Source organism: Mobula birostris, chromosome 6, assembly GCF_030028105.1.
Source record: "Mobula birostris isolate sMobBir1 chromosome 6, sMobBir1.hap1, whole genome shotgun sequence".
In the NCBI taxonomy this organism is placed as follows: Eukaryota; Metazoa; Chordata; class Chondrichthyes; order Myliobatiformes; family Myliobatidae; genus Mobula; species Mobula birostris.
In genome coordinates, this window is record NC_092375.1 from 56,203,604 (window position 1) to 56,227,747 (window position 24,144).

Below are 24,144 nucleotides of genomic sequence, written 5' to 3' on the forward strand. Positions count from 1 at the left end.
TTTATGCTGCCCTTCAGCCAGCTCCTGTGTAAAACTTTAATATTGCTATGAAGATTAATGGTAGGTGGATTGGAAGAAGTGGCTTAAACATTGAGCAACCACCAAATGCACTCAACTGTCCTGTTGATCTCAGCTGTTGTAGTTTTCCAACAGTTATGAAATTCAACAGCAAGCGTAGGCATATTTGTTTTGAGTTGAGTTAGTATTTTTGTCTTTCAACATTTTAGGTTTACATAGGAAGATTTGCATTTTTATAGCAGCATTCATATCCTTTTCAGGATGTTCTAAAGCACCATAGACCCAGTGAAATCCTTTTAAATGCAATCTCTGCTTTCACACAAAAATGAAGGCAACCAAGCACAGGCATCAATGTTCCACAGACACACTGGGATAATGACTGAGCGAGTTTCCATTTCACATCACAGGAGGCACTTCTAATCAGTATATCATAAAAAAACAGCTTCCTCTCCATGAATTCCGACTACACTTTTCAATATGAAACTATCTTCTGATGTAATATGTAGACAGGCTGACTAGAGGAAAGGCCATACTGGATCCAATACTAGGCAATGAACCTAGTCAAATGGGTGAGCATTTCAGAGAGAGAGACCACAGCTCCCTGATCTTTACCATACGCCTTGGTCAGGGATAGGAGCAGACAGTATAGGAAAGTATTTAATTGGAGGAGGGAAAATTATGATGCAGAAATAATTAGGCAGAAACTTGGGGATGTAAATTGGGAACAGATATACTCAGGGAATTGCACAATGGAAATGTGGAAGCTGTTAGTGAGCACTTGAGCAGGGTTCTGAGTAGGTATGTCTCATTGAGGCAGGGGAAGGATGTAGGGTGAAGGAACCATAGTTGCCACAAGATGTCCAATATCTAGTCAAGAGGATGAAAGAAGCATACTTAAGGTTTAGGAAGCAAGGACCAGACAAGGCTCTAGAAATTTATAAGATAGCCAGGAAAGTGCTGAAGAATGGTCTTAAGAGAGCTAGAAGGGGCTATGAGAAAGTCTTCGTAGGTAGTATCAAGGAAAACCCATACATGAAGAATAAAAGGATGACTAGAGTGAGGATTGGAGCAATCAGGGATAAAAGGAAATGTGCCTTGAGTCACAGGAGGTAGTGGAGGCCCTTAATGAGTACTTTACTTCAGTATTCACCAGTAAGAGGGACCTTGATGAATGTGAGGAGAGGCTGATATGCTGCAATGTGTTGGCATAAACAAAGAGGAAACTATTAGGATGGTTAAGTTCCTGGGATGGATGGATACACCCTCTGTTACTGCAGGAAGTGAGGGAAGATTTTGCTGCACCTTTAACGATGATCTTTGTGTCCTTATCAGCCATAGGAGTAGTACCAGAGACAGGATTTATGAACATTGAGCGAAGCATAGTCTCATTATGGATAATCAACATGGATTTGTGAGGGACAGCTTGTGCCTCACTAGTCTGATTGCATTCTTTGAGGAAATGACAAAGCAAATTGATGAAGGTAGAGTAGCGGATGTGGTGTATATGGATTTTAATTAGATGTTTGACAATGTTTCCCATGGTTGGATCATTCAGAAAGTCAGGAAGAATGGGATCTGGGGAAACTTGCTTACATAGATTCAAAGTTACCTTGCCTACAAGTTGCAGAGGGTGGATTGTATTTGCCTGCTTTGAGAGTGGTGACCAGTGGTGTACTGGTCAGTGGCCAGTAGTGTCTTAACTGTTCTGTGACCTCTGCTCTTTTTGATTTTTATAAGTGACTTGAATGAGGAAGTGGAAGTGTTAGTAAGCTTGCAGGTGACAGAAGTGTTGGTGGTTTTGTGGACAGTGTAGAAGATTGTTATAAGTTACAATGGGACATTGATAGAATGCAGAGCAGGGCTGAGAAATGGCAGATAGAGTTCAATCCAGAAAAGTGTGAAGTGATTCACTTTGGAAAGTCAAACTTGAAGGCAGAATACCAGGGTGGGTGATAGGATATTTAATCGTGTGGAGGAACAGAAGGATCTTGGAGTGTACATATATAGGTCCCTCAAAGTTGCTGAACACATTGACAGGCTTATGGTGTGTTAGTCTTCATTTGTCAAGGGATCGAGCTCTTGAGCTATGAGATAATGTTACGGTTCTATAAAAACTTGGTTAGGTTACACTTTGAGTATTGCTCATTACTGATACCCCTCATTATAGGAAGGATTTGGAAGCTTTAGAGAGGGTGCAGAGGAGATTATCAGGATGCTGCCTAGATTAGACAGCATGTCTTATGAGGATAAGTTGAGTGAGCTAGGGCCTTTCTCATTAAAAGAGGATGAGAGGAGACTTAATAGAGGTGTACAAGATGATAAAAGACATAGATAAGGTGTACACCTGGAGACTTCTTCCCAAGGTGGATATGGCCAATATCAGAGGGTATAATTTTAAGGTGATTGGAGGAAAGCATATGGGCATGTCAGATTAGGTTTTTTTTACAGAGAGTGGTGGATACATAGAATGTGCTGCCCAGGACATTTAAGAAACTCTTAGATGGCTACATGGATGAAAGAAAAATAGAGGGCTATGTAGGAGGAAAGAGTTAGATTAATCTTAGAGTAGGTTAAAAGACTGGTACGACATTGTAAGCTGAAAAGGTCTGTATCATGTTTAACTGTTTACGGCGGCTACACTGCCTCGGTGGAGCAGCCAACATCATCAAAGACCCCACCCATCCATCCCGGACGTTCTCTCCTCCGCCACCCTCCATTGGGCCAAAGGTACAAAAGCCTCATAACATATAGCATGAATCTCAAGGACAACTTCTATCCCACTGTTAAAAAACTATTAAACAGGATCGTAGTATGATAAGATGGACTCTTGATCTCACAATCTACTCATTACACTTTTTCTGTAACTGTAACACCTTTTTCGGCTTTCTGTCAATGCACTATTGTAATAAAGTGACCTGTATAGATGATATGCAAGACAAATTATTCACAGTCCTTCTTTACGTGTGATGACAATTAAAAACATTTCCAACCTAAAACTTACCAATTTATCAGAAGAGCACTGAGAATCAGCCTAAACATTTGTCCTCATCTCTGAAATGGGAATAGAAGGGTTTGAGAGTGTAGATTTGTATAGTATACATCTTTGTTTGAAATCCTAAAGGGAATTTGCAATGCACAAGTAAACAGTGTTGAATCACTCTGTACACTGTGTTAATGGATGTATGTCTACCGAAAATGTGCAACACTGATTTGAGGTCAACACTACCACTTTGGAGCTCATCAATCTAACTACCAGACTGACTTAGCCTCATAAAATTGAACACACTTCCACAACAAGCCCAATATCCTTAACATGCTTTTATATAAGGTCATAAGCTACCATACTAATTTACTCATATGATTTAACACACTTCCAGAAGTGGGCAAGACAAACACATTATCCTAAACATGCATTTGTATATCTGTCAAATTATGTGTGTAAATATGCTTCTGAAGTGGGGCACTTTGCTGTTATTTATATAATGTAATTTACATAGCAAAATGTCCCACTTCAGAAGCACATTTACATGCATAACTTGACATTAATCCTCATAGGAGACAATTGGATAGAAAACTGAACAGTATCTTGAAGGGGGAGGGGGTCAGAGACTGATTGGTGAAAAAAAAATTCTGGAGTTTAAATCTCTTGGCAGATGAAAGAGTGGTTGTCCATTGTCCGGTTATTAAAGTCAGAATTGTTTAGTAGGCTAGAATTAGATGAGATAAAGTATCAGGTAAAGTTAAAGATTGTGAAGATTACATAAATGGACAATAGTCTTAATGGAATAATGGAAGTTAAAATGAAGTTATTGCTTAACTAAGAGAATGTGTGTTAATGGGTGAGATCTTGATGATTATGACACATCGAAAGCCATGAAGAGAAAATCATGGTGAGAACAGGTTGCATTTAGCTTAGGAGGGTTTTATAGACTGGAGACTTTAAGCAGAAGGGCCAGTCCGAGAGACTGTCAACAAACACAGCACCAGAGCGGGAAAAGTCTTTGTGTGCAACTGCTGAGGGAATCATCAAGTATTCCCATTTACAACCACTACTGCTGAAATCTTCAGCCACAGATGCTCCTGTAAGTAACATTATTTCAAACCATTTAAGTGAAGTGGTGATCTTAAGAACTGACAGACGTGGACTTCAGACCATCCAGGGAGCAAGTACAGCAGCTGGAAGCTTAGAGTGATCTCCATTGCCTCAGAAAATGCGGCTGCCATTGAGGATTCCGTTTAAGATTAAAGAATGAAAGCATGGGGCCCTAAGGCCCCCATTCTCTGCTATCATCTGGGCTAATGTACAGTCTCTGGAAAATAAAATCCATCATTGAAGACCCTCACCATTTGGGATATGCCCTCTACTTGTCATTATCATCAGGAATGAAGTACAGAAGCCTGAAGACTCATACTCGATGATTTCGGAACAACTTCTTCCCCTCCACCATTAGATTTCTGAATGGTCCATGAACCCGTGGATATAATTCACAAACACAAGGAAACCTGCAGATGTTGGAATTTCAAGCAACACACACAAAACATGCTGGTGAATGCAGCAGGCCAGGCAGCATCTATAGGAAGACCTGACAAAGGGTCTCAGCCCGAAACGTCAACTGTACCTCTTCCTATAGATAATGCCTGGCCTGCTGCGTTCACCGGTATTTTTTGTGTGTGTTCTGTGGATATAATTGTCTTTTTTCCTCTATTAACTTACTTATTTAAATTCTAAATTTTTATGTACTTGTGCTGTACTGCTGCTACAAGACAACAACATTCATGTCATATGACTGTGATGATAAATCTGATTGTGATTCTGTGCTGGAAATGGAGGATAGATGACCCATGAACTCAAGAATGTTACCTCACTTTTCCTCTTTTGCACTATTTATTTATTATTTTAAATTACAGTAATTTTTTATGTCTTGCACTGTAATGCTGTCACAAAACAACAAAATTTCACAATGTATGTCAGTGATAATCAACCTGATTCTGACCAGCAATAGCACTAAGTGATTGGAAGTGGATCATGTTTAAAGAAGGATCATTAGTTCATTATGAGTTTGTTGTTGTTTATTTCCAATAGCTGTTACAACAACTGTTCATGTACTTAATGCTTTCTGTAGCTCTTTTAAGCTGTAGACATCTGCCGGGAATGGTGTGGCAGGTGCTGAAAGTTATTAGCTGACTAATAAGCCAACCAATTGCTCCCAGACATTAAGGGTTTAATGGGGATTCCCTTTGGAGTAGACCATGACTGTGTAAGTGATTGGAGGACGTGTGTAGAGCAGGAAAAGCAGCTTTAAGGACAGGAGTAGGTTCTTAATAGACGCTTCCTTCCCCTTTCCTAGTCTGTCCAAGACCAATTCTCTCTGGCAAGAAGCCACGTGTGTGATGTCTGCTTCAATGATGTGTTAAATGAAACCTGATAGCACCCAGTGCAGTTACATCTGTAGCCTCAGAGCTGTGGCTGTTGCACAGTTAGTGACCATCAAATTTTATGGTTCCAGCTCCTTCTGGCTGCGGCTGAAGTTAACTGCAACTTCCTGGGGTATTCAATATACTGTTGTCAACGGAAGTCACTGAGGTTTTCTATTCCAAGGCGATTTTATAACTGGAGACCAAAAGGCAGAGAAAGCCAGAGCACATAAGCTTGCCTATTTAACTGTTTTTTTTTAAATTAGCTGGTACATATTATTATGAGGCATTCTTCTCTGTAGAGGAACCAAATAGTTCATTCCTGATACCTGCATCACGTAGTTATGATTCAGGGACACATTTTAAACACATAAATACATCCATTACTCACTAAAAGAAAACCATGGGAAACATCCAGAGCAGGTCATTGATATGCTGAAAGGCAATTCATTGGCATGTTGAATCAATACTTCATCTGAACAGATTGTTCTGAAGGAGCCCTACAGTAGTCAACAGAACATGCCAAGGCATGTTATGTTTCAATGCATGTTGCATTCAACATAATTCCGCAAGCCCAGTGCTTGCTAATATCAGCATTGCAAATGCAACCAATAGACGCAGGAGAGTTTGCAATGCTGGAACAACCCACACAAAATGCAGATGAAACTCAGCAAAGAGGCAGCATCTATGACAAAAAATGAACAATCAGTGTTTTGGGGCGAGACTCTTCAATCAGGATTGGCTGATGAATCAAGCTACTTTATGCATATTGTTGGTGTCTGTCATCCATGTGATTTTGCTGCTCTGGAGCTTTGCTGCATTCCTTGACCAGTGGAAAACCAGTTGTCTCAGAGGAAAGGGGATTAAAAATAATCTTAAAGGCAGATTGCAGACTTTTCTATTACAGCGTGAATGACAGGCAACAGAAAGGGTATTTAAGAACATCATGCTTGAGATAATTATTGCTAGCTTTCTGAAAGGGAGCAACAGGTTTAGCTGTTCTGTACTGTTGAGGAGAACTGATAATAGGAATGTAAGACTATATAAGTCCTTCTGAACAGTTATCTGCAGACAGAATCAGTCTGAACTTCTTCAGTGGCACCCAATATGTGGCAGCTGCTTGTGATATCACAGAACCTACAGCATCATCTGCCAAACACCTGCTATGGTAAAGTTTCCTAATATGAGTTAGAGCCCTACTTACCAAGCTTTGTACAAAGCCCATGTCAAGATGGCAGTTGACTTTTCCGTGCTCTTTGATATAATCTGCAAACATTTTGGTCAAACCTGAATGCAACAAGCATGGATGACTCAAGACAACTTTTGTAAGTCCTCATCTGATGTTCCCATCACATGATAAGTCTTATCCTTCAGCCAGCTGCTTCCTCCACTATCCTTGCCTTCTGCTCTAGCAGCTGGCTACTTATTATCAGTGTATCATTATGTGTAGATTCTACCTTTATGTTATTACCTTATCAACATTTTCAGTACTTGAGCAAATGGCTGTAAATGTGAACTTGAGTAAAACTGCGTCTTTATCCATTATGTCTTCTTGCATGCCAAGGTCTGGTTGCATTTCCTGGACATTTGAGAGAAGGAAGACAAGGGGGTAAAGTTGTATTGTAAAGCAGGATGGGGGAAGTCGGATGGTAAATAAGAGACAGCGTCACCAATGGATAGTCCATTAATGACCATCACCACCTTTTCAGTGGGCACAGGGATGTTCATATTTGATGGTTCATACTTCACCTTGTGTGCCATTCTGAACTGCGAAAGAAGAGAAATTATATAACATTCACTGATGCTTATTGTCACAGTAAATGACTGCTTATATGTTAACGATTTGGATGATGGAATTGATGGCTTTACGGCCAGGTTTGCGGATGATACAAAGGTAGGTGAAGAAGCAGGTCGTGTTGAGGAAGTAGAGAGGCTGCAGAAGGACTTAGACAGATTAGGCAATAAGTAGAAGATGAAAAACAGTATCAGGAAGTGCCATGCACTTTGGTACAAGAAACAAAAGTGTAGACTATTTTCTAAATGGGCAGAAAGTTCAAAAATCTGAGGTGAAAAAGGTCTTGGGAGTCCTCAATTCCTTGCAGATTGAGTCAATGTCAGGAAGGCAAATGCAATGTTAGCATTCATTTTGAAAGTACTAGAATATAAAAGCAAGAATGTAATGCTGAGGCTTTATAAGACACTGCTGAGACCTCATTTGGCGTATTGAGAGCAGTTTTGTGCCCCCCTATCTTAAAAAAGATGTGCTGACATTGGAGCAGGATAACGAGAATGATTCTGAGAATGACAGGGTTATCATATGAGGAGTGTTTAATGGTTCTGGGGCTGTACTCTCTGGAATTTAGAGGAATGGGGGGGATCAAACTTTTTTTTTTTAAGTCTGTCATGAGCCTTCATTGCAACCTATCAAATATGGAAATACCTATATAGAGTGGGTGTTTCCTATAGTGGCAAATCTAGGACCAGAGGGCACAGCCTCAGAAAATAGGGCATCTAATTAGAACGGAGATGAGGAAGAATTTCTTTAGCCAGAGGGTGGAGAATCTGTTAAATTCATTGCAACAAGCAGCTGTAGAGTCCAGGTCATTAGGTGTATTTAAGACAGAGTTGATTGGTTCTTGATTAGTCAGGGTGTAGAAAGTTACAGGGGGATTTCAGGAGAATAGGGTTGAGAGGGAAATAGGATCAGCCAAGATGAAATGGCAGAGCAAACTTGATAGGCCAAATGGCCTAATTATGCTTCTATCTCTTATGGTGTTCTGTTCTTATATTTAAAGTGGAGGTTGATAAGTTCATGATTAGTCAAGATGTCAAAGATTACAGGGAGAAGGCAGGAGAATGGGTTGGAGAGGGATAATAAATTAGCCATGATGGAGTGACAGAACAGACTCGATGGGCTGAACAGCCTAATTCTGCTCCAAGTCTTATGATCTTTTGGTAAGTAATGAGAATGTGGTGCTTTGCATTGGGCAAAAGTCTCACATTGCAATCAGTTGGATTTAGAATCCGTCTCACTCATTCACCTTGACAAGGTGGTTGAATTCAATCTTGTGGGACCATTGAACCACTTGTGGCACTTGACCTAGTTCCTCAGCTCTTTCAGCTGACTTTTTATGAACTAGCTTTATGTAGTGCAGGCTTGCTCGTAAATGGTACTAGCCAATGCTGACATTTCCCTCACACTGTGTGGTGACACAGAAACAATCAATCAAGTGCTGAACTGTCATAATGAGCCGGTAGTTAACGTGCTGTCTTTCTTTCAATCATACAATATGTTAATTGCACAACACATTCCAGTATCTGCTTCTGGAAACCTACCCCATCATTTTCAGTAAATGTGGCATAAGAAATTCAGTAAATAAGTTAGGACTTTCTGCAAATAGTAACTGACAGCACCCTGTGCAAATGAAGAATCGGAGAATGGGTAGACCATACGCTGCTGCTGCCTTTGCTACTGAATAAGAACATCACCAACATAAGAGTTCATTTTCCCACCAGATCGTCATATTCCTTTAACCTTATGTTGCCTTAAGCCTTAAAGTCCATTCCTCTGAATGAGGGAAAGAATAACACTTAGGTAACAAGAGACTTAGCAGCAGGATTAAAGCAGTTAGCCAAGTATCCAGAGCAATTCCATTTTCCTGGACTATCATCTTGCCTCCTTATTCCCTTACTATTAAAAAAAAATACTAATCTATGTTTTTTAATGAATTCAATTACTAAATCTCTAGTCCTATGGGGCAGAGAACTGCAAAGATTCATTGCCATCAGTGTGAAGACATTTCCCCTTTACACAGTCCAAAATTGTCTACCCTTTATTCTGAAACGATCGGGCACAAGGGAATTAGGTATGTTACACCTTTTTTTTCCCTCATGAAGGAGGCTTCCAGGATATTCCCATTGGTTATCAGGAATCCTTAGTTCATAACCATCCAATAGGGAGAAAGAGTTTCAAGACTGACATGAAGAACATTGAGTCTGAGAGTTTGAATCACCTAGAAATCCTGTTTTAAAGCTGATGAAGTGCATAGCTCACAAATGATCCACCCAATCCCTCAGATGCTATCTGCTGCACTTGTGGAACAATCTGCAGTAATTCCATTGGCTCCATCTGTTACCTTGAAACCAGAAATTTTTAGTGGGATTATATCATCCTCAGTCCCAAGAGACTGTCTAAGGAGCAGGAGGATTCTAGTATGCGTGTAATGAAGAACTATTACAATTTAAAGCGTTTCCATTGTTGAGCAGCTGAACAAGTAATGCAACATGGCGATAAGCCTAACTAAATCCACGCTGCATTGAGTATTCTCCTCCCTTACTATGAAATAGTATTTAAGAACTTCAGATGAACAAAGTGCATTCTCCTGGGTTTGTTCCAAAAACACTTTCATCCCAGGCTTGATTCATGAATGCCTGAGGTCATTTATCTGAAATGCAAATGACCTCCGTCTTCACCCTCAGTGGCAGCAGATTGACTTTGAGTTTATTGCCTCATCCGAAGCAGAGCCACGGCCATTATCAGCAACTACAAGTTCATCACTTTGATCATTTTTTTTGTATGACAGTCATTTCTTTCTAACTGGAAATATCTCAAAGAGAAAGGCATATAAATTTGCTTGAAAGCTCTAGAGAAGGCTGATCCATCTCCCCATCCCCCCCTCACTGAAGTTCTTTCACACCTTTATCTCTAACACCCCAGATATTGATTGCTATCACCAGGGCTCAATACAAGCTCGTCACTCTTTAGGCTCATGCAAGGATATAATTCTGCTCATCTGCTACATGAATTCATTGCTAAGGGATCAGATTCAGACTTACTTACTCTCATCACCATGCTGCCACAAAGCATAAAAACCCTTCCCTTCCCTCCCCTTAACCATAGAAGTAAGAATTAAATGTAATCTCAGTTCCAAACAGCACAATTCACTGTGCTGCAAGGGCAGAAAGATAGGGAGAGAAAGAAGAACCATCAGAAGAAAACATCAATGCTCGAATAGAAAAGACTACAAAATGTAGTGGATTCAGCCAAATCAATCACAGGCAAAACCTTCTCAAAATTCCTGTCACAAGGAGCACTGCTGCAGAAAAGCAGCATCCATCATCAAGGACCCCCACCATCCAGAATATGCTCTCTTCTCACTTCTGCCATCAGGAAGGAGGTACAGGAGCCTCAGGTCCCACACCACTGGGTTCAGGGACAGTTAATACCTCTCAACCACCAGGCACTTGAAACAGAGGGAATAACTTCACTCACCACAAAACAGAACTGATTCCACAACATATGGGCTTACTTTCAAGGACTCTACAGCTCATATTCTTGATATTTATCTATTTATGTACTTACTTTTCTTTTTTGTACTTGCACTATTTGTTGTCTTTGTTGTGTGCAGTTTTTCAATGATTCTTCTCCATTACTTTGTACTTACTGTGAATGCCCATAAGAGAATGAATCTCAGGGTAGTATATGATCACACACACACACACACACACACATATATATATAGTGATAATAAACTTACTTTGAACTGTGAACTAAACCAATTTCATATTGGTGCGGGGATATGGAAAGCAAAAACAAAGCTGTCTGATTAACAAGTCTGTGAATACATAGCTCTTGCCAAGCACTAATTCTCATGTCCTAATTCGAATCAAGAAATTTTGCAGGAGGAAACCAGGGTCTGGAAACATAGCTGAAACCTTTTGGGGATGAGTTTGAAAATTGAAAGGAAGATGTGTGGGCAGGATCGATACAGGCATTGCAGATGGTGGGTGGTGGAAGGCAGATGGGAGGAGTGAGGCTGAGAGCTCTCTTGAAAATTACGTGCAACACAGCTGTCATCTTAAACCAAAAACTGGACAATGCGCTTTCTCCCAGAACCAGCTGTCCCTCCTTTCCTTGGAACTATTTAAACAGAGAGAGGAGAAATGGGTTAAAAATTCTATATCTGAATGCACGAAGTGTCAGAAATGAGGCAGATGAGCTTGAAGCTCAGGTGCGAATGGGTAACTATGATGTTGTTGGGATAATGGAGACATGGCTGCAGGGGGATCAGACCTAGGAATTGAATGTACAAGGATATACATGCTATCGAAGGGACAGAAAGGTGGGCAGAGGGGGTGGAGTGGCCCTGTTGGTGAGGAATGAGATTCAGTCCCTTGCAAGGGGGGACATAGAATCAGGAGAAGTAGAATCAGGGTGGATAGAACTGAGGAACAGTAAGGGCAAAAAGACCCTAATAGGTGTTATCTACAGGCCCCCAAACAGTAGCATGGATATTGGGTGCAAGTTGAATAGCGAGTTAACAATGGCATGTGGCAAAGGAAATGTCGCAGTAGTTATGGGGGATTTCAACATGCAGGTGAACTGGGAAAATCAGGTTGGTACTGGACCCCAGGATAGGAAGTTTGTAGAGTGCCTACGGGATGCATTTTTGGAGCAGCTTGTGCGAGAGCCGACCAGGGATAAGGCTATTCTGGATTTAGTGTTGTGCAATGAACAGGATTTGATAAGTGATCTTGAAGTAAAGGAGCCATTAGGAGGTAGTGACCATAATATGATAAGTTTTTATCTGCAAGTTGAGAGGGATAAGGGCAGATGAGAAGTGTCAGTATTGCAGTTGAACAAAGGAGACTATGGAGCCATGAGGGAGGAGCTGGCCAAAGTTGACTGGTCGGATATCCTAGCAGAAAAGACAGTGGAACGGCAATGGCAGGTATTCTTGGGAATAATGCATAAGGTGCAAAATCAGTTCATTCCCCCGGAGAAGGAAGGATTCAGAGGGGGGAAAATGGCCACAGTGGTTGACAAAGGAAGTCAGAGATAGCATAGCATTAAAAAAGAAGTATAACAGAGCTAAGGTGAGTGGGAAGACGGATGATTGGGAAATTTTTAAGGAGCAACAGAACTTAACTAAAAAGGCAATACGGGGAGAAAAAATGAGGTATGAACGCAAGCTAGCTAGGAATACAAAGGAGGATAGCAAAAGTTTTTTTAGGTATGTGAAGAGAAGGAAGATAGTTAAGAACAATGTTGGGCCCTTGAAGAATGAATTGGGAGAAATTGTTATGGGAAACAGAGAAATGGCAGACGAATTTAATAAGTACTTTGGATCTGTCTTCACTAGGGAAGACACAAGCAATCTCCCAGATGTATAGATGGGCCAAAGACATAGGGTAACAGAGGAACTGAAACAGATTGACATTAGGAAGGAAACAGTGATGAGTAGACTGATGGGACTGAAGGCTAACAAATCCCCAGGTCCAGATGGTCTGCATCCTAGGGTACTAAAGGAGGTGGCTCTGGAAATTGCAGATGCATTGGTGATCATTTTCCAATGTTCCTTAGATTCAGGATCAGTTCCTGAGGATTGGCGAATGGCTAATATTATCCCAGTTTTTAAGAAAGGAGGGAGAGAGAAAACAGAGAACTATCGCCCTGTTAGCCTAACATCAGTAGTGGGGAAGATACTAGAGTCCATTATTAAAGATGAAATAGCGGCATATCTTGATAGCAGTGATAGGATTGGGCCAAGCCAGCATGGATTTACCAAGGGCAAATCATGCTTGACTAATCTATTGGAGTTTTTTGAGGATGTAACCAGGAAGATAGACGCGGGAGATCCAGTGGATGTGGTGTACCTTGACTTTCAGAAGGCATTCGATAAGGTACCACATAGGAGATTGGTGGGGAAAATCAGAGCTCATGGCATTGGGGGGAGGATATTGACGTGGATAGAAAACTGGTTGGCAGATAGAAAGCAAAGGGTAGCAGTGAATGGGTGTTTCTCGGAATGGCAGGTGGTGACTAGTGGGGTGCCACAGGGCTCGGTATTGGGACCACAGCTGTTTACGATTTATGTCAATGATTTAGAGGAAGGCATTGTGAATAACATCAGCAAGTTTGCTGATGATACTAAGCCTGGGAGCAGTGTGACATGTGATGAGGATGTTAGGAGAATTCAAGGTGACTTGGATAGGCTGGGTGAGTGGGCAGAAATTTGGCAGATGGTGTTTAATGTGAATAAGTGTGAGGTTATTCACATTGGGAGCAAGAACAGGAAGGCAGATTATTATCTGAACGGTGTGGAGTTAGGTAAGGGAGAAATACAAAGAGATCTAGGAGTACTTGTTCATCAGTCTCTGAAGGTGAATGAGCAAGTGCAGCAGGCAGTGTTGGCCTTTATTACAAAGGGAATTGAGTACAAGAGCAAGGAAACCCTTTTGCATTTGTACAGGGCCCTGGTGAGACCACACCTGGAGTATTCTGTGCAGTTTTGGTCTCCAGGGTTAAGGAAGGATATCCTGGCTGTGGAGGAGGTGCAGTGTAGGTTCACTAGGTTAATTCCTGGGATGTCCGGACTGTCTTACGCAGAGAGGTTAGAGAGACTGGGCTTGTACACGCTGGAATTAAGGAGATTGAGGGGGGATCTGATTGAGACATATAAGATTATTAAAGGATTGGACAAGATAGAGGCAGGAAATATGTTCCAGATGCTGGGAGAGTCCAGTACCAGAGGGCATGGTTTAAGAATAAGGGGTAGGTCATTTAGGACAGAGTTGAGGAGGAACTTCTTCTCCCAGAGAGTTGTGGAGGTGTGGAATGCGCTGCCTCAGAAGACAGTGGAGGCCAGTTCTCTGGATGCTTTCAAGAAGGAGCTAGATAGGTATCTTATGGATAGGGGAATCAAAGGTTATGGGGACAATGCAGGAACCGGGTATTGATAGTAAATGATCAGCCATGATCTCAGAATGACAGTGCAGGCTCGAAGGGCCGAATGGTCTACTTCTGCACCTATTGTCTATTGTCTATAACTGTGACCATCAGCCTAAGTTCTATGATCATCTCTGGAATCTGACAAATTACTGCTGTTAGTATTTTAAATTCTGCCTACTACAGAGCTTCCATTACAGCAGCTGGAGGATTAGGTATCAGTGTCACAATTCCACAAATCCCGCTGCCTCAACATGAAATATAATCTTAATCTTTGATTTTGAACAGTTAAAATTCCTACTCTCATCTACTAGCCTAGTCTAGCCTGTCCTAGTGCAGATAATTTTGAAATCTGGATAAAAGACTTCAGGGATTTAAAATCTTCCAAGCTAGTAACTGTGCTGGAGTTTGGTGGGGTTAATGGGGTAAGCATACAGTTTGGTGCCATCTTCACCCCAAGAAAGCAGAACAAGACACCAGGGTTTGCATTGTTATGTCTCTTGACCATGAGAGTTCTGAGAAACATTTTGCTTGAAATGAATGTCCCCAATACCCTTGATCAGCTAGGACAGCTCAAAATACTCAAAGGATCAGTAAAAGTATAAGGCAGTATGTAGGACAGGCATGGGACACATCAAGGATAAAAGAAAGCTAAACTCTCTGCCACAGAAGTGGCATCTCATCTATTTTAGCTGAGCTACTGCTGTGTTTGGCAGACTACAGAAATTCCAAGAGATTTGTGTTATAGAGCAATTCCATCTAGTTTCTGACTAAGATGGAATCTTCTGATGAAGTAAAGCTAGTGCATTGAAATACAGAGAATGTAAGAGACACTCAGAGAAACAGAATTATAGGATTGGATTTCCCACATTTCCACACATGTAGTCAAACTCAGAAGTCATGAACTCATTCTGAATCTGCCCTGGTTTTGAACTCTAGCCACAAGAGCTCCAACTTACTAAGATTCCACAAAATTGGCTTGGTAATAACAAACCAATTAATGTTAATGGTACAGTAGAAAAGTAGACTCCCCCTTTTTAAAACAAAAATCCATATTTATTCATGTCTTATTTTAAAGAATGTGCATTTTTTTTTATATTCTTCGCATAATTTTATTTACTTTGATCAAGTTTTAGGGAAAAAACTGTCAGTCAGAGACATTCAGAAATATTTAAAAGAGTTGGCAACACTGGCTTATGGCAGGGCTTTAGTAGCTGTTAAAGATGTCAGGAGAACTTCAGGGGTGAGTTTTCTCCTGTCCATTTCAGGCCGGCAAAATCAGTTTTCTACACCTGGATTAGACAAATTCAGTGCAAGTATCTGTAGGCAGTGAACTCTCAGAAGCAAAATCTAGTGTTTCAAATCACTGACCCTTTTTTTTTCTAATCAAATTATTTGCCTGAAATATTAACTCTGTTTCTATCACATTTAGTACTGTATAATCTCCCGAACATTTCCAGCAGTTTATACTTCTCTTTCAGATTTCTGGCATTCTGAGTACTTCCCTTCTTTTTTGCTGATGTATATCTTTTCTAAGTTCTTAAACACTGGATACCTCAAGCAGCAAAATGGAAAAGTTTATATGAATAAAATTTCAGAGCTCCAGACAATCAGAACAACTTTCATTCCTATTCATATGATCAAAAAGCAATAAATGTGGTTTTGGGTGCTTAGTTAAAAACAATAATATGTAATGTGAAGTCTTAGCTTTACGCTCAATCTCCTGACTCTCACTGTCTGTCTTATTACTGCTTTGTTCCTGTTTTCCTGATCATGTTAAAAGGGAAGGTACGGAAGAAATGATGTTGAAGAAGGAAATTAAAAACCAATTTAGTTGCAGACAAATTCAGTTCCACTTGTCTGCAGATTAGTTGTTAGCTATAAATGAAAACTATAGGATTCAATGAGCCAAATTTAACTTTCTGCTTAAAATTACACCATCCATATATGCTGACAGCTTTACTGTCCTTCACTTCCTTTGCATCTCAGTGTCTCACCTTAGTACCCCTTACAGTGCTAGATAATTTTGTGGAGGGATGAAAAAGCAGAGATTGCAAACTGAGGCAATTTTATTATGCTTGCTTTCAATGATGCAGCATACAGTTTTCACTAGCCGTCAGATAAAAGATTTGGAAAATTCTCTAGATCATTTGGTCACAGTTCTACATATGTTGTGCCAACCATTGAGCCTTGCCAAATACATCCATGAAGGTATTCCAGATTTGCTGAGTTCTCAGTACAATGCTACCTCCCACCCTATGCTCTGTTTGAAGAATACATAACCTAAATTCATGCAAAGGTGTATTTTTTCTATAGAGGACAAGTACAAAAGCATAACATCAATCTTGGAGAAGATTCCTCTGTGAGCCATACGTTGCATATGAAAAGAATAATTTTATTGTTAATAAAACCCTCACAGGTCGAAAAAATATTTTTTTTCTGGAATCAAAAGACAAGAGTCTTTGCTTTAGCTTCTCATCCATCCGAAACATTTTGAAACCTTTAAATCAAAAGACACAACTGTTTCCCATTTTGTAAATGTGCATTGAAAGCAAATGGAGTAAAGTGTGTGTATGAGTAGTAACTCTAGATTTATACTGGTCAATAGCTGCTTGGTGTATGTGAAATTTTGTCGGAAGTCATGTATATATCCTTAAGATAATACAGATCTACATGGAATTTGATTAGCAGATATTCAGAAAATCCAATAACTCATAATGTAAATACAATAGTCCATCTAGCTCTTATTCGTACCCTTATTGATCATTAATTCTCTGTTAAATATCAAGCTACTAATAAAACAGGTTTGATTGTTTCTTTAAGTTTTATAAGGTCATCAGATTCCACATTTCTATATATTCTGCACTGTAAAACATGTCACTGGTGAACTACTTACAGAGCTACTTTTAGCAATATCACTCATAATATTTAGCAAAATCTGCTGTATTGAAATATAGCAGGGCAGTAGTGAGGGTCACAAAGGGGGAAGCAGCCTAGGCTCAAGGGTAGAGGTTGATGTGGAGATATGGAATTGCTGGCTTCAAGTCATAAATATTTTTCTCAAACATTTCATTTGTGATTGGTTGAGCTGCTGTTCTTGTGGAAATCCATTTATCTCAACTCGTTCTTATGCTGAAGTTTGCAAATGTAGTTAAACCCTATGTTCCTTTGCAGCTGAACCAATTCCTCCTAAATTAGATTATACACAAAATTTATATGCAGCCCAATTTCCATCATCTATTTTTGAAACATTGGCAAAGAAGGAGTAAGGAGTGAGCTTACAGCTGTATACCATTTTACCTGATCACTTACATTTCAAAAGAAAAATATTTTTGAAGACAAAAAGAGACTGCAGAATCTGGAACAATAAACAGAACACTGGAAGAACTCAAAGCAGTAACTGTGAAGGCAAAAAAGTGTATGCTAATGTTTTGGGATCTTGTATTAGTTCTGAGAGGAAGGATTGCCACTGTCTAGCAATATGATAATGCATGGGGATAGAGACAAGGAGGGGGATGATTGCAGATGAAACCAGATGAGGTAGTGGAGGAGAATGGTGAAGAAAGGGAGAAGGAAACCAGTTGGACAGGTAGTATGGATGGAAGAAGAACACTAGGAACATGCATTACATGAAATTGAGACATTTAATGTTTATATCACTGTAAACTACCCAAGCAGAATATGTGGCACTTCTTCCAATTTGTACTTGGCCTTTCCAAGCAATGGAGAGCACTACTCCATGATGATGGAGTAGTCAGGAGCATTAAAATGACCTGCAATCATAAACTCAAAATGACTAAATTTATGGCTGAACAAAATTGTTCTACTTGAACAGATATTGCTCAGACTATCATATGATATGACTAATTGTTTGCACACTGATCCATTACATCTTTCTCTCTACTCTTGACTATTCATATCTGAATATGACATTGTCCATGGAATTTTTTTTTAATATGAAGAGTAGAGAATCCAGATGGTGGTTAGGAGTGAGACCTGATGTCCAGTTGTTAAACTTCAGTCAACGCAGAACTTATGATCAAAGTGTTTCTGTTATTTGGAGTTCTATTCTCCATATTTAAAGGAGGGTATGCTGTCTTCATGTATCAGTTGAAACAAGAGATAACGTAATTGATTTCTGTGATGAGCATCTATGAAAGTAACAGAAGGTTGGCTTTTAATCATCAGTGATAAGAAGGATGAGGAGTGATTTATTGAGACTTGCATGATGCCAAAAGGAACTGAAAGAATAGATGCCAAAAGGGTTATGTTTCTTCAGTAAATCAGAAAGATATACTGTAAGCCAACTATTGTCAAATGAAGTTGAATTTATTGTTATATACAGAAAGAAGCATGGTGAAATATAGGTACAATGAAAAAATTGCTTACAGCAGCATTCCAGGAACACAAGTTCAGAGAACACACAGAACATAAGTTTTATATCAACTATACAGGAAATATACCAGATAATGAAGAAAAACTGTACAACTTAAGTGCAAAGAAAAACATATCATGCACAATTACATGGTTGTGCAAGAAATGGTTTGTGGTGCTCCATTGCTGAAATAGGATTAAGATTATGCATGACAGCTCAAGAACTTGATGCTTATAGGAAGGTAGCTGTTCCTGAATCTGGTGGTGTAGGACTTCAGACTTCTGTACCTCCTCTTCTATAAATTGTTACCTTCTGTATCTTGACTATACCTCTTCCCAAACTGTCTCCTGCAAAAATGTTATTCCGTTTTCTAAGTTCCTTTGTCTCCATCGCACCTATCCACTTTCTGCAAAGAACGGGGTTTCCTTTCCTCTAGCATTGATACTGTCATCATTACATCTCCTCCATTTCCTGGACATTTGCACTCACCCATCTTTCTGCCGCCTTAACAAGGATACAGTTCCTCTTGTACTCTCCCACCGCCTCATGAGCTTCTGCATTCAACACTCATTCTCCGCAACTTTCACCATCTTCAATGTGACACCACCACAAAACACATCTTTATCTTCTTCCACCTCTGCTTTCCACAGGGATCATTCCCTCCATGATCCCCTTGTCCATTCGTCCCTCCCCACTAATCTCACTCTTGGTGCATACCCCTGAGAGTGTCTGAAATGATACGCTTGCCTATTTACCTCCTCCCTTACCTCCATTCAGGGCCCCAAACAGTCCTCTAGGTGAGGCAACACTTCACCTACAAATCTGTTGGGGCTGTATATTGTATCCAGTGCTCCAAGGCAGCCTCCTTTACATTGGTGAGACCCGATGTAAATTGGAGGACCACTTTGCTGAGCACCTCACTCCATTTGTCAAGATGGAATTTCCTGTTGGCCAACCATTTTAATTCCAATCCCTATTCCCATTCCAACATGTCCATAATGTCGGTCCCTGGCCTCCTCTTTTGCTACAAGGAGGTCACTCTCAAGGTGGAGGAGCAACAACTTATATTCCATCTGTCTAGCCTCCAAACATGATGGGATGAACATTGATTTCTCATTCTGGTAAAAACATTATTTCCTCTCCCATTTCCCTCTTTTATTCCTCACTCTGGCCTCTTAACTCTTCTCTTCACCTGCCAACTACCTCCCCCTTCCCTTTCTCCCATGGTCCTCTCCTATCAGATTTCTTCTTCTCTAACCCTTTTCCTTTACCACCCACCTGGCTTTGCCTATTATCTTCTAGCTAGTCTTCCTTTCCTTCCCTCCCATCCCCACCACATTTTTTATTCTGGTGTCTCCCCCTTCCTTTCCTGTGCTGAAGAAGGGTCTTGGCCCAAAACATCAAGTGTTTATTCACTTCCATAGATGCTGTCCAATCCGCTGAGTTCTTCCACATTTTGTGTGTTGTTCTGTGCCTCCTGTTTGAAAGTGATCGTGAGAGTGTGAAGACCCAGATGAGGGGAAACCTTTCAATAGTGGGGAGGGCTGTATCTGTGATGGACCTGTTCATTGAATTGTCATACCAGGCCGTGATGCAACCAGCTAAGCTACTCTACAGTACAAAATCTCCTTAAGATTCTAAGAAAGTAGAAGTGCTGGCACACCTTCTTTATGATTGCATTGATGTACAGGATCCAGCTTAGGTCATCTGAGATGTTAACACCAAGGAATTTATTTTCTCCAACTCTGTCTTCCCATTTCTGAAGTCAGTGATAGGCTCCTTGTCTTGGTGGATGAATTTGTTGTTCATTGAAGAATGAGATGAAAAATATCTTTATGCTCTTTAGGCAGAGAGTGGAGAATCTTTGGAAATTTCCACATCAGAAACTGATGTAACAATGCGTTGAACTTTATCCCACACAATACACATACAGTAGTTCTTAAATGATGCATATGCAATCAATACATACTATACCATGTAAGTAAGTCCTGTATTTGTGTAGACCTTCTGTAAGTCTGGGCTATGCTGGGTAACAGCAGCTGACATAACTCACCTTGGTAGGTCACATGATTTCATGTGAGTCCAGTCTTGAAGAAGTTACCCAGCATTACATTGAAAAATTCACTGTAATTGCTGTATTTTGTTAATCCTACCTGCTATAGGCTCTGAGACACCATTCAGCAGAACAGGAATTCCCTGTATGAGATTAAAAGGAAACACGCAAGTTGTTTATTTTGCACTCCAATGCCTTATCTATGCATAAACGTGCTTCTAATTAAATATGTTTTCATTTTTAGAAGAACTTTTTTTAAGTTATTTCCAACATTTTGGTAATCCAAGTGACTCTAAATTTAAAGACATCGAACTAAAAATCTTCCAAAAGTTCAGTCTCTAAGCCCAGACTTGCCTCCTATCAATGTGTTTCTGTAGTAACTGGTTGTCTGAAGTTCTCTCACCACTGAAGCGTCACCATAGTCATCGTCCAGCTCCTAGGAGAAGAAGGTCTTTTCAATTGACTCTTCACATCCAGTCCAGATTCTGGTGGTAATTTATTGGTAACAAGTCTACATCCAATTCATTGAACAATTTTGGACACAGTTTGTCCCAGCATTTCCTAACCAATCCCTTCCATCTGTCTCCTTAACTTGAACTCACTACTCACATAAATTGAAATGAAAATACTTTGTGAATCAATAGAATTAAGGAGCATTTTAATACAATAGTTATATTAAATCTGTTTATATTCCTGAAGCTAAACATGATTTACTGATAAAAAAATAAGCAGTTACTCCGTTAATTTTTTCTTGGAGACTTAACTAGTCCCTTAGCTTAATTAAATACAATAAAGTAGAACATATTTAGTACTTTAAATGCATCCAAAAGATGCAGTTGCTATAATTTCTCCAGATGTGCAGAAACAAGGGCAATTAATTTACCATGTGGCGTGACCAGTTCTCTGGGTGGGGTCTGCTTTTAATGCATTGTTTTCAAGACAAGTGGTAAAACAGCTGCACTCAATCTGTACTCAAAATTATATTGTCCTGATAGGAGCAAAATTTCACATAAAAATATTATTATCCAGTATTTGAAGTTAACTCAAAGCACAGGAGGTGATATTTACACAACCTCAATCTGAATTAAATTGCTTTGAAATAATCTGTTGTCAAAAATAGATGTGATTTAGAAATATTATGTTTTATTGCGAGTGAAAATGATGCTGTAGTCGATGAGCTTTGGTCCAAGCATCAAAGATGCTGGAAGTGCTGTGCAGATATTTCCTGCATGCTTTACACACTGAGTATTTCTAGCATTTCCTGTTTTTATTTCAGATTCCTCATCTGTGTTCTTTTTTTTGCTTTCAGTAAAAAGATGTTCGATTTTGAATCTTGATTCAATATTTGTTAATTAATTCAATTCATAACGTTCACTGTGCTTTCATCTAAAATTTAAGATCACAAATGAAGGAAGACCATACATCACTTCATACAATTTCTAAATGATAAAGAGGAGGAAAGTTGGTTAATATAGCAGAATAGATGGGCTGATGTAGGAATTGTTTTGTGGACGTTCTGTATGAATGTACTCTAAATTACATATTTTCAAAATCTCAATAGATATTCTGGTTTCAAATAACACATAATTAGAAAATTCAAAGATGGAAAAATTCAAATGCAACCAAAATCCGGATTAAATAGGTTTAGTTTAAACAATATCTTACAGTAGAAATGAGGAAGTTTGTCCAAGAGCAGAATTCTCAAGTTCAGGCCCTAGGTTTAAGGCACTGCAGCAAACTATCTGGAGAAGGAGCTGAGGAAGCCAAGAAGCTAAGTGTTCTGCAGATTTAGGGCTTCAATGCTTAGTGGAAAAGGGGCTTCGCATGGGTGAAAATTTAAGCTGAGGCTTTCTAGGATGTGTGCTACATTGGCTGATTGAGCAGAGGCATGATGGGTGAGGAGGATGTTGTTTGATGAGCTGAAGTTTTTAAAGAGTAGGAAGTTTGGGCCCTTCAGGACACCAATGAAAAATTTGGATTTGGTGTGAACAAACAAAACAGCTGAAGATGACATGAGGTGAGGTGGACATTTGAAGAATATGGAGGTGGAGTGTAAGAGGGCATAACAATGGAGAAGGAAAGGTTGAGATCTTTGGGTCAAATACAGCTTTGTAGTTACGAAAACAGCAGCACAGCCTGAGAAAATAGCTTTGACCTTCCTAATGTTGAAGTGGAGGAAGCTTTTAAACTTCATTTGCTGAACATCATGTAACCACTGTATCCACAGCATTGAAAGAGTCATTAGTTAGATAAATCAGCACACCACTATATTTTAAGTGGAGCATTGTATATTGCTTTTGAATAAATTTCTCTGTCAAAAATATACCACTGAAGAATTGGAGAGAGCTGAGAATAATCCTTTTGGGAACTTCAAAAGTAGTGGTGAAGGAGCACAAAGATGGAGGTTAGAGTCAGGAGGTGACAAGTGATGAAGGATTCACTGCCAAATCTGCAGACTAACTAGGGTAGGGAGGCTGAGAAATAGTACATAGATGTTGATATGTAATGGAGTGGTCTTTGGAATTGGAAATCAGGCTCAGAATTAAACAACACCTGAACAATCTGATGGCATGGGAATCAAGGTACTGAAAGGGTAATTGTAAAGAGAGAAATAAATTACTGTTTTTCTTTCCCCAAGGTTTTGGAACTCAGTTTTGTATTCCAAAATATACAGGTTATTAACCTGTTTATTGCAAATATTCTGTTAATTCAGAATGTAGTGAAAAGTAGACATCATACTGATGAATGCTAATTAATGTTAATTAATAGAATTGATAAATATTTTGGACATTCGTGAAAAGAACCTGTTTCAATTATGAATAATGTTATTGATATTTTTTAAAATATCATTTGATCAAAATAAATTTGTCTCTCTTCAGATTCCGCAGATGAAAGTAAACCTTCTGAAAGTGCCCAAACTGAAGAAGTTAAAGGAGATGAAAAGAAGGCCACCGAGGAAAATGCCTGAAGGTGCAAAGTCCCCAGCCCCAACTACTCTCTCCCCTTTGATGTGTGGACCATTCCCCGTATGGCTAAAGGCGGGAAAGTTTTCCAGTCAAACAGTGTGGCTTAATTTAAATGTTCTTGGTGTTGTTCTGGCAGTTTGATGACCATCATTTGGAATTTTTGCACTGTACAAAATTTCTCTGGCTCTCTGTTTCACTGTATGCAATGTTACTTTAAGAAGTAAAAATGTAAGTGAAAATGGTATCCTTTTAAATGTGATTGGAATGAATATCCATTTGTTTTAAGAATAAAGCAAAGTGCCAATTATTGGTGGGTAAGGCCTCATTCTGATCCTAACTTTGAGGTTGTTATTTATCTTAACCTTCATTTAATTTATCAAATAATATTTAATTGCAATTAAACTAATTTAATGTGATTTTAGTTTATCCAACAATTCATGAATATTTGAAGATTATGTCACTGCCCCATAACATACACAAATGTCCTGTTGACATACGTTTGTTGCATGATCTTTGGCAGAATTACATTACGCAATAGGGAGAGAAATGCATTGATTATTTAATTGCTATTCAATAGTAGCCTGCAGAT

At 39.6% G+C, this 24,144-nt stretch overlaps 1 protein-coding gene across 1 annotated transcript in view; it reads left to right on the forward strand.

Annotated features, from left to right (window-relative positions):
- The window catches only part of gap43 (growth associated protein 43), a 195,598-nt gene extending 171,946 nt beyond the window's left edge, over window positions 1-23,652 (forward strand). The window contains exon 3 of the mRNA XM_072262289.1: window positions 23,469-23,652. Within this exon, the coding sequence (XP_072118390.1) occupies window positions 23,469-23,557 (89 nt within the window). The 3' untranslated portion in view covers window positions 23,558-23,652. The remainder of the gene's footprint in view (window positions 1-23,468) is intronic.
- The last annotated feature ends 492 nt before the right edge of the window (window positions 23,653-24,144 follow it).